The 13257-nt window shown below is 38.8% G+C and overlaps 1 protein-coding gene across 1 annotated transcript; it reads right to left on the minus strand.

Annotated features, from left to right (window-relative positions):
- Positions 1-1368: 1368 nt before the first annotated feature.
- Positions 1369-12102, minus strand: copb1 (COPI coat complex subunit beta 1). Its single transcript, XM_083916192.1, has 22 exons — positions 11980-12102; positions 9888-10040; positions 9148-9377; positions 8356-8525; positions 8133-8247; positions 7935-8027; positions 7699-7836; positions 7444-7563; positions 6353-6460; positions 6088-6234; positions 5804-5949; positions 5106-5202; positions 4836-4996; positions 4602-4722; positions 4287-4514; positions 3644-3823; positions 3099-3243; positions 2865-2984; positions 2606-2751; positions 2266-2355; positions 1858-2013; positions 1369-1621 (listed from the first exon to the last, which is right to left on the minus strand). Exons 2-22 carry the CDS (start codon positions 9976-9978, stop codon positions 1562-1564), a joined length of 2862 nt encoding a protein of 953 aa, XP_083772318.1. The 5' UTR covers positions 9979-10040; positions 11980-12102; the 3' UTR covers positions 1369-1561.
- Positions 12103-13257: the final 1155 nt, after the last annotated feature.

Genomic DNA, 13257 nt, shown 5'->3' on the forward strand with positions numbered 1-13257 from the left:
GCAGATATGCAGCCCCAAACTTGCAAGGAACCTCCACCATGCTTCACTGTTTACTGCAGACACTCATTATTGTACCGCTCTCCAACCCTTCGGAAAAAAACTGCCTTCTACTACAGCCAAATATTTCAAATTTGGACTGAATCCCCTGCTGCCGTTTTTCTGTACACCAGTTCCTATGTTTTCATGCGATAGCACTGCTGGACATCTTCCAATTTTGAAGGGAAATAAGCTTCATGTGTCTTTCATCTGCTGCACTAAGTTTCCTTGGCCACCACTGCGTCAACGATGCCCGTTTCTTTGTTCTTCTTCAAAAACATTTGAACAGCACATCTTGAAACCCCAGTCTGCTTTGAAATCTGTGTTTGCTGATGCAGTATAACTACCTTGTGTCTTTTGGCTGTGCTCAGTCTTGCCATGGTGTATGACCTGTGACATGAAACTGTCTTCCACAACCTCACCTCAGTAGCCTAAAACTTTTGAAGTGTAGTATATATATATATATATATATATATATATATATATATATATATATATATATATATATATACTTATTTCTCAAGTTGGCTTGTCCTGTCCTAGCCCTTTACAGGGTGTCTCAGATATGTTGATCATTTTAATTCTTCATGAGATATGAGAAAAGAGAGAGCATGAAAAAGTCATGCGGGGCATGTCCTCAGACCTGCTTCACGGGCGGAAATCTCAACCACCCCAATTTTCAACTCAAATCTACACACTTCCCTCCTGCATAGCTGTTTCTGTTTCATTTAATGACTGTTTCTACCTTCATGTAAAATTGATCACCATTAGAAACTGTTTGGTATAATTGGTTGATCATACACCTGATTATAATCCTACAAAATCCCTGAGTCTGTGCAAGTGAATTGATGCTGGTTTGAAGGCAAAGAGTAACACCAAATATCGATTTGATTTAATTTTTTTTGTCCGCTCTGTCCCATTAATAATTAATGTTCAGGTGTATATAGATATGCATGTTTGTAGATTTGCACGCTAGTTAATGTACAGTACACACATACTATACCATGAATCAATTCATATTTTATATTTGTTTAATTAGTTTAAAACTATATCCGTATATGTATGCTTGTTCTTTTCTGTCAACATGAGCTAATAAAGTTCGCTACACATGAATCTTTGGGGGTACATGGGTAAAAAGTATAGATAATGAATAATAAATATTAACAAGCCCTTGTCCAAAGCTACTGTATATTGTCATTGTTACCAAGTTAGCAACAATGAAAAAAACTGTTAATTTGACAAAATTGTATTGTCTTTGAACTACAATAAATGACATATACGTATTAAGATAGGAATCAAAGAATAAGGCCTAGAACAAAGTTTTGTCATTATTTCAATACATGTTTATTGAAAATTAAACAGGACAGGGGACATTACTGAAAGTTTTCAGACAGAGGTAATGTAAAAAAAAAAAGAAAAAAGAAAAAGAAGAAGAAACTGACCAAAATGAGTTAAGTTGTTGTGATGAAAAGACTGCAAGATGATAAAAGAGAACAGCAGGTGTCAGAGGGATCAGCTAGTTGTCTCAGACGTTTGACTTTTTCTGGGAGAGGTTAATCTTGTCACCGAGACTCAAGGCCATCCCCTGTGAAATAAAGGAGGGAGGATATATATAAAATATTTCGTACACACTTAAAGGACACATTTAACGGGTTATTTCATATATTCACTACTCCATTTAGTCTAATTATTTCAATGAGGTATTACATTAAATGGTAGAATTTCAAAAGATTAGATTGCTGCATTGTTCAAGTTGAAAGCAAACAAATTCAACAAAGCCTTGGATCCATAAGGGTTCGTGGTGCAGCAGCTGTGACCCACCTGACTTTTAGCTCTAATGCGTATGTGTCCATTGACAGGTGCGTCAGGCCCCAGGTGGATGGGCTTCTCGATGCTGACATTAGCAAGGGCATCTTCTCCAAAGATAGAACGGGCATAAAGATTGGCAGCCATGAAGCCGCAGAAGCCGGACAGTGCCTGATTTATAAGACAAGAACAAGAAAAGAGTTGAGAATATTCCACAACACAGGATTGACAGATTCAACTAATACGATGGGCCCTTGATACATTATTGACAGTTTTAATCGGACCACTGAAAAGGCCACTTATGGTTCTCTTCTAAATGTACACCCACAGCAAAAGTTTTAATTGCCCCTTTTATTCATCTTTAGGAGTTGTGTCAGCTTTAAAAGCACATTCATTCTCTTTGTTGTTGTATGTGATACAAACCTTCTCAGGAGTCAGACACTTCATGTTGGTGGACTTGAGGATATGCTGAAGGTACTCGTTCAGATCAGTGATGTTGGTGTTCACTGTCACCTACGACAAATAAAGATTGCTTAGGGACCATTTTCAGTGTTCATGCTTTTTAGTTTTCCTAAATATTGTTATGGGTGTGTTGAATGTAAAAAAAAAAAGTGTTCCCTTAAAAACAGTAAGTAGAGGAAACGACAGAAAACCAAACTTTATAAACATGTCTGACTCATGATCCCAAACATTAACAAACGTTATTTTTGTAAGGCCAGTTTGTTTCTGGGAACTGGCAACAAAGTAAATATTCAAAGCTTACCTTGTTTTCCCACTCAAACTCTGCCCACATCTGTCTGAATTCTGCATCGGTGCAGGAGGCTGGTTGGATGTAGTCCATGATGTCAATGTGGATGTCACTGAGGACGACGCAGTTTCTGTCGCTAGCAGCCCCTGACACATCGTAGACTGGAAACAAGGAATCAAATAGCCCCACAAATAAGAAAACACTCTGTGGTTACAGAGAGCAACAAAAAAAAGTTGAAAAATGATGGTAAACAGACACAAAATTATTCTCTTACCAATGTTGCCAAATATAATGCCATTCTCAGTAGAAGCCACCTTGACGTTGGCCTTGATGTTAGCAAAATCGTGAGGAGCCAGAGTTAGAGGTGAAGGCTTCTCAACCAACTTGAGATCACCTGTGGGATGGATACATTTAGTGAACTGCATACATGGCAACAACATGTGGGTTGGATCAGCATTAATATAGAAGAGAACATGTGTCCAGTGAGGTGGGAAATAACCAGACTTACCTAAAGTGGCCAGCTCAAGGGTGCAATTCTGGAGAGTATCACTGGTTTGGTTGACCACCAGCACATCCAACACGATGTCATACTGGTTGACATGAACATAGGCTTCAGCATACACTGGGTCAGAGAAGCCTGTCAGCTGGGTCACCTAGAATGGACAAAAAATAACTATAATAAAACAATTTACAAATATTTCCTTAACAGTAAAATGATTGAGTTTTTTTGCCTTTGACTTCCTAATAGGTTTTTTACAGCAGTCCATGTGCACAACAAAGACTTCAAAACAAAGCGTGTTCTTACGTGAAAAACAATCAGACCTATAGCCAAATAGTAACTGCTCTCTCACTGTGCGATCACAAACAGTATCTGCATCTAAGAAAAATGCTAAACTATGGTGTTAAAATATTTATACATTAGAATCTTATGCTATTCTATCTAATCCCCAAGCAGAGATGATATTTACAACCCTGATTTAGTCTCCCACAGTAGTGTTTTTTTCAGCGTAATTTCCAGTTTTCTTGCATGGGAAGAATTCTGCAGGGGTGTACCTTGTTGAGTTTTGAAGCAAGGGGATCAGCTGCCTCCTTCCTCTGAGTGTTGCCCATTGCAGCAAGCAGACTAAGCTGGAACTGGTCCTCCTTGGAAGTCATCTCGTTTTTGGCTGTCAGCTGCATGAAGGAGATTGGGTCGTCTGCCTGCACTGTCACATTACGTTTCTCGGACTCTTTCTGTGGTCAAAATAACAAACACATATGGTTATTTTTTTGGTGGAAAAATCCAACCTAGTTAGCCCATAACAGAATCCACACAACATAAATACCTACAATAGCAAGCCAATGCGTAAAAACAACTGGATAACAGAAAGAAGTCAGATAAAATCAAGTAGAATTTTGTGCAAAATTAAAAACACACACACAAAAAAATAAAATCCCTGTGATAGTGTTCCTCAGGCCCTCGTTAATTAATGCTGCATGGTAAGGTAATACATTCTTAAATACATACAACTTATTCGGCTTATAAACAGTTATTACAAATTCTTCAAACATGAATGCGCATTTGATATTCTGACAAATGTGGGCTGGCTCTAAAAAATCTGCAATTAACACAGAATGTATGATCACTTCTACTTGTGTAGGTGCTTCAGCTGTGCCCGACTGTCAGGAGGTTAACTACTGAGTCAACTGTCATTACCTTCTGTGACAGCTTCTCCTCCTCCAGTCTGACAGTCAGCATATGTGACAGGGATCTGCGGCACTCCTTATTGAAAATGTCGTTCATAAGTGGCGAGCACTCTGACAGGACCTTGAGGCATAGCGAGATGCGGTCCACATCATCATCTGTAATTGGCTTCTTGGGTAGAGAGGACTTGCCCAGGTGCAGCACGGTGACCATGATTAGCATGGCCTCTGCAACGAAGGACTGAGAGGGAAAGCAAGGATTATATGAACAGGCGGTTGGTTTATTGATGTTTGAGGTGTACGGAAAGTTAACAGAGGGACACCTTACATTTTGTTTCTTTTTGTCCTGAACAATAGCAACATAGCGCAAGGCCACTTTGGTCAGTGTGGTGGCCAGGGAAGCTGCCACATAGAAGTCGCCATCCATCAGGAAGCCTCTGAGTGGAGGTCTGGCACAACAAATATCAGCATTTATTAATATAGCTAGGTGGCAAGATGGCTAAACTCCATACGATCAATGGAATATAATGGCAAATGCACCAGAACAATTACTATGTTTTACCTATCCTCTTCTTTCTTCGAAGGTCTGGAGGAGCTGAGGGCACTCTGCGTTACATAGGTACCCATCTCTGTCACCAGCTTCTGGGCTGGAGCCGCTGTCACTTCATCATCTGGTTTCACCTCTCCTGTCTCTTTCTTTATCTCATTTTCTACAATTGGGATCTGTCCCCGCGAGAGAGAGACGTTAGGCATTTGTGACCATTTGAATTTAGTTGGGACTGTCAGGTCAGCTTGTGTTACATTCAATTCTGACAATAGTGGATAAACATACCTCTCCCAAAGACCTGCGCACTTCTGTCATCACACTCTGGATGTCGTCCTTGGTGCTGCAGTATTCTCCCAAGATCCACAACGCTCCCCTGTAGATCCTGAAAAGTGACAAACGTGTTGAGCATTCACAGTGCTCCTGGATTCACATACCACCTGGCTATATTGGCAACACTCAGCAAAGTCTATGAAACAGTTGACAAATGTGACAGTAGTTAAAAACCTGACATGACTATCTGACCATATTGACCAAAATCAGACCATTTTCTTTTCTCGTGTAAAGTAACCACCTGCTCAAACGTAAGTGGTACCCTCTTTTGTATATTTCTGATTGTCTATTTTCTTGTTTCTTTATTCATCACATTATTTCAGAAAGGAGATAAAATTGGTGAACTATTGTAAAACATCATTTTGCCTCATGAGCCTTTGCATTTTATTAAAAGCAAGTGCCCAGCAGACTATTCCATACCCTCAAATTGACATTTGAACTCACATCTGCAGGATTGTTTTTGTATTGAGTATTGATTTCTCATTGGCAAAGACTGAACAAACAAATTATATACTTAATAACTGATTGACTTACTTATTTATCTAAATGAAGTAGGCTAATTCAAATTTGATCTGCTTTTTATAACCATTAGGCGAGAGATGAAAAACAAGACAATGCATAATATTCCCCTCAGCGTGCTATGAAAGCCTTACTTGACAGTTTTGATGGCGTGAAAGACTTCCAGCATCTTTTCGATGATGAGGGGTCTCAAGTTGTCAAACCTCTGAATGGCCTCCCGTACAAACTCCAGCACATCAGCAGCAGCTGCCTCATTAGTGTCACTCAGGAACTCCATCAGCTGTAAATAAAATCAACACAAATAAATGCATTACTCTACTCTAATCATATATAAAAAACAGCCACTGGGTCTCTCTCAGACAGCTATGAAATATAAGATATTCCAAGAGCATTTTTTTTTCAATAACAGAAAACTCACCACAGGTATGACATTGGCCGCCATGTCAGGGAAGCGCACGCTGCAAGAGTGGAGAGTGCGCACCAACAGCTGCCTGTACTTATCAGTGTCTTCATGTTCCGTTACGTTGTTTGTCTTGATCACTTCTTTCTTCAAAACTATCACCAGCTGGAAAACAAATTGATGCAACTACATTTGAAGTATATTCCCTTTTTTCTCTGTGTCCTTGTTTGGACACAAAAATACTAACAATAACACAGTTATAATGTGCAAGCCACTGACTGACCTCTTCTACATTGCGAGATGAAACAAGGTCCAGTGCCAGCTGCAAGGTCTTCTTTCTGACTTCCAGGTCAGGAGTGCTGAGAACACGCAGGATGTCCATAACAAGATCCTGGATAAAAAAGCAAAGGTGACAACTAAATTTAGTCTTAACAGAGATGTTGCATATCTCCATGACTTTTTCTGCTGCTTCTCTAGAAATAAGACCAAATTAAACTTAATTAGGGCCCGAGCACTGTCCACAGCGCCAGACCTATTGGATTTGCTCTATGTCTTCTTCTTCTTCTTCCTTTCCTCAATGCATTGCCTTTAGGTGGGCTTTATCATATTCAAAAAGTGTGTGTGAGTGGTGAAAATGTACGTATTTCATTGGTTTCAGAATTGGGCGTGTCAAATTGGCTTGCTAGCTTCCACTAGAATACAGCCCCTACATCAAGTATTTAATTTTGCACATATTTTCGTTTCTTCTACCCTAGCAAAAGTTATAGGGGAGATAAAAATGATTTCAAACTGTATTTTCTGTAATTTTCAGTCTGCCACAAAATGTATTCCCTCTCTAAAATTCACAGATGATTTCCTACCATCAAGTGTTTCATTTTGCACATATTTCAGATCATAACTAGTAATGTTGGTAAATAATAATGTTTGTTTCCCTAGAAACAGTTATAGGGGGGAAACACTCGTTCAGGCTGAAGTTTCTTACATTTTTTCAGTCTGATCATAATGTATGCCCTCTCTAAAACACACAGATGATGTCTAACCATCAAGTGTATACTGTGCACATATATCAGTCATGAAGGGTAACGTAAGTGTAGGTGTTTTTCTTTTCTAGCAAAAGTTATACAAGTAAGTTATATATGTTCTTACGGTCTCATATTAAACAATTATATTAAACCAGAAGACTGACGTCATAAATACTACTACCTACAAGTTTAATGCATAAGAATTTTTTAATTTTCAGAAAGGCTTAACTTATGCTTATTGTTTAATAAAAACCTTTTTGAAATAGAGGGCAGTGGTCTTTGTCGTTAACATGGCACTACATTTTATTTGTTAATTGTTGCAAAAACTCACTGCAGCGATAAGTCAACGTACCTGGAGTACACGCTCGTGAGTGGGATGCTCCTTCAGCTCAATCAGCCGATCGAGAACAATCAGCTTCACATTGTTGTCGCTCTCTTTGATAATTAAATCAATGTAGCACTGTGCAGCAGCCTGGAGTCCAACAAAGCACATAAGGCATAAGAGACTGTACAAGACAAAAGCAATCACCGCTATAAGGTCAAGTCTAGTACACTATTAGCACTTTATAACATACGCAAGATCACTGACAAAACCCTGGTGATATACCTTAACTGCTGTGGGAGCACTGGAGAGTGTTACAAGAGTGCCGGCAGCCTCATACTTAACAGCCGGACTGGAGGACTGCAGCAGGTTGTAGATGCAACGGATAAACCGGGCACGCTCAGATGGGTTAGCGTGGCAAACCTAACAGACAGATAACAGTTCAGTGTTCAGACATTAAAGCAGCTCTTCTTGTAGTTTGCTGTTAGCTTAAATTAGACTAATAAAAGGTCTTAACTCACTTTGTAAATGAGCTCCACAATTACCAACTGGAGAATGTCGCCAAAAGTGTGAACTTGGTCAATACATGTGCTGAGGTAATCCAGAGCTCGATCCTGTAGAACGTAAATTACATAATTTGAGTTAGGCCTCTGGGAAAGATGCTGCAGGTCTGGTGGTACGCAATAGAAACAATATGGAAAGGACAACATGCTACAGACCTGATCGGCATGAATCAGCATCATGAAAGCATTTCTCTTACAGCTGGCATCTTTCTCATTGACGAGGAAATCATGGATCAACTCTGGAGCATCTGGGATGAGATGTTCAAAGTTCCTAAAACAAATAATTATCATCAGCCGTTTGTTTTTCACTAATGGATGGAGTACACAATATATATATTTAGAGAGATTACTTAATATAAAATTATTCAACAGTTTGTACCTGTAGATAGTGTAAATGGCCAGGACAGCATTGCGGCGCACGTAACTGTGACGGTGATCCAGGCAGGCCCGGATCGCTGGCATTAGAGGCTCGAGCAACTCAGACTCCTTCAGTTTGCACAGGAAACGCAGAGTGGAGCCACGGATGAACTCATTGGGATGCTGCAGGTCCTGATATTAAAAGAAAGATTTCAAGTGACGATAGCTGATTTTTTCTTTTTTAAATAACAGAAATTAAACCAATTTATTCCAAGCTACAATTTCAATAGTTAAACTTTTACTACATTATAGACAAAGTGAGGTGAGTGGAAATCATGTGGATTCACACTCGTACAACCATCAGTTGTTTGATGTGAATTTCTGTCTTTATTTTTTATTTCTTATGATTTGAGGATCATGAAGGCACACCCCCAACATTCTAGTTCTATTTATTAAATTTGGTTTTCTATTTTGTATTTAACTGTGTTTTTACAGCTGCAATTGTATTTACTTTACTGTTCCTCGTTTCCTTCTGTAATATCTATTTTATTATCTTCTGCTACAACTGTATTTTATACAAGGCTCAGGTCGATAAGGCTATTGGGCACTATGAGAGTAATGAAATTGTTTGTATGGATCTTGGTATAATTTGATTAAAAAAAAGAATTAATATAAGTTGAGCAGTCACACAACCCAGCCAAACTGGTGTTCTGCTTTTCCTTCAGATCTGTGCATCTTACCATCATTTGTGTTCACACTGTTAGTTATGTACATTTCTTCCCCTGCTGTTACACTCAGATTGAGCCAATCGTACCTTTCTGTAGGCGTCACAGACCAGTATCATTTCCTGAAGCAGCTTTCCATCTGGGGTGGTTTTGGGAACAATCTCCCAGAAAACCAGAAGCAGCTTTTTGATGGTGTGGTCTTGAAGTGGCAGCACAAAGCGAATTATGGTCATCAGCAGTCCTGGCAACTTCTCACCATTCAGGATCATGATGATGACCTTCTTCAGGGCTTCGGTCTTTGCCTTGATTTCCCCCTTTTCTGTAGATAAAAATATTATTACTACTAAGAATGTGATGCGCAGGGCCTCAAGCATGCATTATGATAGATACAGACCAAGGGTATGAAATGACAATAATAGCACAATTGTACTGCATGCGGAAAAACTGAATATTTTTTTGCCCCAAACTGTCTGGGATTATCATGAAGTGCCATTTTTGTAAAGAAAGGGACTCGTGGTAGCCATAGAACCCATTTTCATTCAGATAGCTTGAGGTCAGAGGTCAAGGGACCCCTTGGAAAAAGGCCATGCCTGGCTAAAATTTAGCCTAACCGTGGAGTGTTATTTAGCCCCCTTTCCGACAAGCTAGCATGCTATGGTTGTTATGGATTCCTTAGAGCTTCTAGTTCCGTGTGATACCAATATCTTGACCCTATCTCTAAAACTCAGCCTGCTACAGCCTCCGAAAGACAAAAAGTCAGCAGAGCTCGGTGCAATGCAAGGGGTTAATTTAGTAAGATAGCGTTGCAAGTAACATTAAGAATAGTTACCAAGATCAGTTTTAAGGCTGACTTCAGAAGGGGGCTCTGAGTCAGATGAAACATTGATCAGAGTGTAACAAACGTTCTCTGCAGCTGTCATTTTGCTGCTGGGTTTGTTTCTGTTTAGAAGAATCTTGATGAGTGTCGCTCACTGGATAATACCTGCGAGAAACAGAAGAACAGTAGATTTAGTAAATGGTGGAGAAAACATTCACACAGGTTCATAAATATAAGTGCAGCAAAGGTGGGTTATAAATCAGAAGACGTCCGCATAAACTTCACAAAACCTGCTTACACAAACAAGATAAATCTAATATCGATCATGTGTATAAAAGAGAATAAAGATCTGTGGGGTTGTCTTTCGTTTTCTTTGCAGGAGCCGAAGAAGGCATGGCAAACTGTTAAAAAAATATCAACAGAGAACTCTTCTTTGTAAGCTTTTTAAAACCCAGAAGATTCAACCAGGTATTAATCGCAGGGCTTAATTTGACTGGATAAAGCTAGTTGAGTCTACAAAGTGTGAGGTATCAAACATAACCAATGTGCCCCCCTAATGTAATGGTAGAGGTAACAATGAGTTGTGAATGTATTATGTTGGTGTTGCCCTGCACTATACTTGCAACCAGTCCTTGTTGATTTTTTTGCCTCTGACCTAAAGCTGGGATATGGTTCAGCCCCTCAATAACCTTAAACAGGAAATTTAGATCAAGTTAATTGATAGAGGAAAGTCAATTTAATAAAAAGGGGGACAGCACTATACAGAGCAACTTATTTAAATAAAACTGTAAATATTGACATTTCAGAAAACATATTCATGACTATAACGTGATAGTACAGTATGTGTTGATTGTTACAACACTTTTTTTGTTGCATTAAACATCAGCATTTAAAGTACATGAAACATAATTTAAGTGTCAAAAAACTAACAATGTAAAATAAACTTAAACTCATAAAATGGGTTTAAAATTGTTAAAGTATATCTTAAAACAAGTGTCCACATTATACATTGACACAGGTTTCTTGAGAGACTGCTTGTGTGATTGCTGATAGTGGCCGTCTACTTTGTTTATTTTGCAGTAGCCTATTCATACTGGCCATTTAAAGATACATTCTTAACATACTCCTGATGGATGTAATGAGGGACAAAACCCAAAGTTCATGTTCTGTACAAAAATATAAAAATGATCATCATATATTTGGGAGGCTTACAACGTTACGGTGTCATAGAATGTCCTTTATTTGCGTTTCCCCAGATAATTAATGTTGACATGTCATATGTAGTTAAGGAAATATAATAATAATAATATTATTAATAATAACTTTATAATAATATCTATTTAAGTAGCACCTTTAAAAACATGATTACAAAGTGATTTGACTGAAAGCAAAGAGCAAAACAAACGATAGGACGCTTTTTATGAATATGACAAATTAATAATAAAATAGAAATTCAAGATGAGATAAAACGCCAGTAAAAATGTAATAAAAATAAATGAGAGGGACTTTTTAAAAAACTGTATTTATTTTTTTTTTAAAGTCTAACTCTGGAAGATACTCACTAGATGTATTAACTTCGGGTACATGTATTTTTGAACTGAACAAGAACTGTGAACTTTGTACCCCATCCCACTGTCTGTAAAAAAAACACACAACTAGACTGCTGTCATCACAAAACACAGGCATAAGCTGTCAATGTGACAGCACAATCAGCCTTAAGTTACAATGGTACGAGAACGTAACATTAGTGTCATTAAAGCTCAAGTGAAGAAAGTGTGACACGCAGCGTTACGAGCCCCGTACAGCACTGCAGCTTAATGGCGTTACCTGCGTTAGCACCGATAGTTGAGTAGCAAAACCTAAATAAAACGCGAACATTATTGAGTTCGTCGGCTATTGAATTGGTTAGACTAAGTTAGGATGTATATGCTCGAGTGCTAACCAGCGGGCTAACGTTAGCTAACGTCAGCTTAGCTTCTTTCCAGGCTAGCAATGAAATGGAGGACAGTAACGTTAGCTAACTGTTAGCTGTCTTACTAGTTACCACGACTAAGGGAATTAAATCTCCGCTCGTGTTGGTTAAAACGAAAGTTACATAACCTACCTAACTGTACGACTGTTATCCTTCGGTATCCAGTTTTTGGATAATTACATCTGTAAAAATCCTCAGGAGCTCCCCTTGGCGAGCTGTCTGTTAGCTCTCCACTACTTCCTACTGACGTGGAAGATTACTTTCTGAGCCACATCACTGCTACGGTGCGCCGGAAGGTTCAAACGCGAACGACAAAAACACAGAATAGATTTCCAATACAAACATGATAAACTATTACAACTATTATTTTTATATTGTGCACTTTGAATATGTTAATCAGTGACTTCTTTTAACCCTTCTGTTACCCTCAAATTTTACTAACACCGTTTATCCATGGGGTCAATTTGACCTTAGCAATCTAAACATCCAGAAAATTATAATAAAGTTAAATTTGTTTAAAAAAATGAAAATCTTACTGATTGGTCGAAAATTGGATCAAGGAATATTAGTTTGTGCGTTTTAAAGTAAGTATTTATTTGAAAGTACTATTTTGTGTTATTTAGAACTTTTGGAATGAAAGTAATATCGTTTTTTTCACAGTGATTAACTTATTGGTTCATTCGGCCTCTCTGCCACAGGCTTCTTCAGTGTGGACTCCCGTATAAAAATCAAATATTTTAACATGTAATGTAAGCGAAAAACTCACACATTGATTTACTAAAATTGAATTACTTTAGTGCATCAACATTAATGGTATGCAGCCAACAAGTCCTTTTTGGGTGGAGGACAGGCTGTATGCAGCACCCTCCAGTGGATGCTTAGCCTTAGTGATACGATGCACAGAAACTTGAACGAGCCGTAGTTTCAATGTGTATGTCTTAAAATCGTCCATTCTCAGTCATTATCTTTCACTCTTTTCTCACAAATATACAGCATTGCAACAACCCATGTCCGAGTGAGTTTTTATTAAATGAGTTTTTGTTTCAATGAATAATATTTTATATAAGTTATTATCTCCCTGGTCAATTCTACTCCAAGGTGCTAGAAAGGAGAGTTCGTCCTATAGTCAAACCTCAGATTGAAGAGGAACAATGTGGATTCCGTCCTGGACGTGGAACAACGGACCAGCTCTTCACTCTCGCAAGGATCCTTGAGGGGGCTTGGGAGTATGCCCATCCAGTCTACATGTGTTTTGATATGACCGGGGTCCTCGGGAGATACTGTGGGAGGTGCTGCGGGAGTATGGGGTGAGGTGGTCACTTCTGTGGGCCATCCAATCTCTGTTCGTGATATTCATGGACAGGATATCGAGGCGTAGTCGTGGTGGGGAGGGGTTGCAGTTCGGTGGGC

This window comes from Echiichthys vipera (assembly GCF_963691815.1).
Source record: "Echiichthys vipera genome assembly, chromosome: 1".
Lineage (NCBI taxonomy): Eukaryota > Metazoa > Chordata > Actinopteri > Perciformes > Trachinidae > Echiichthys > Echiichthys vipera.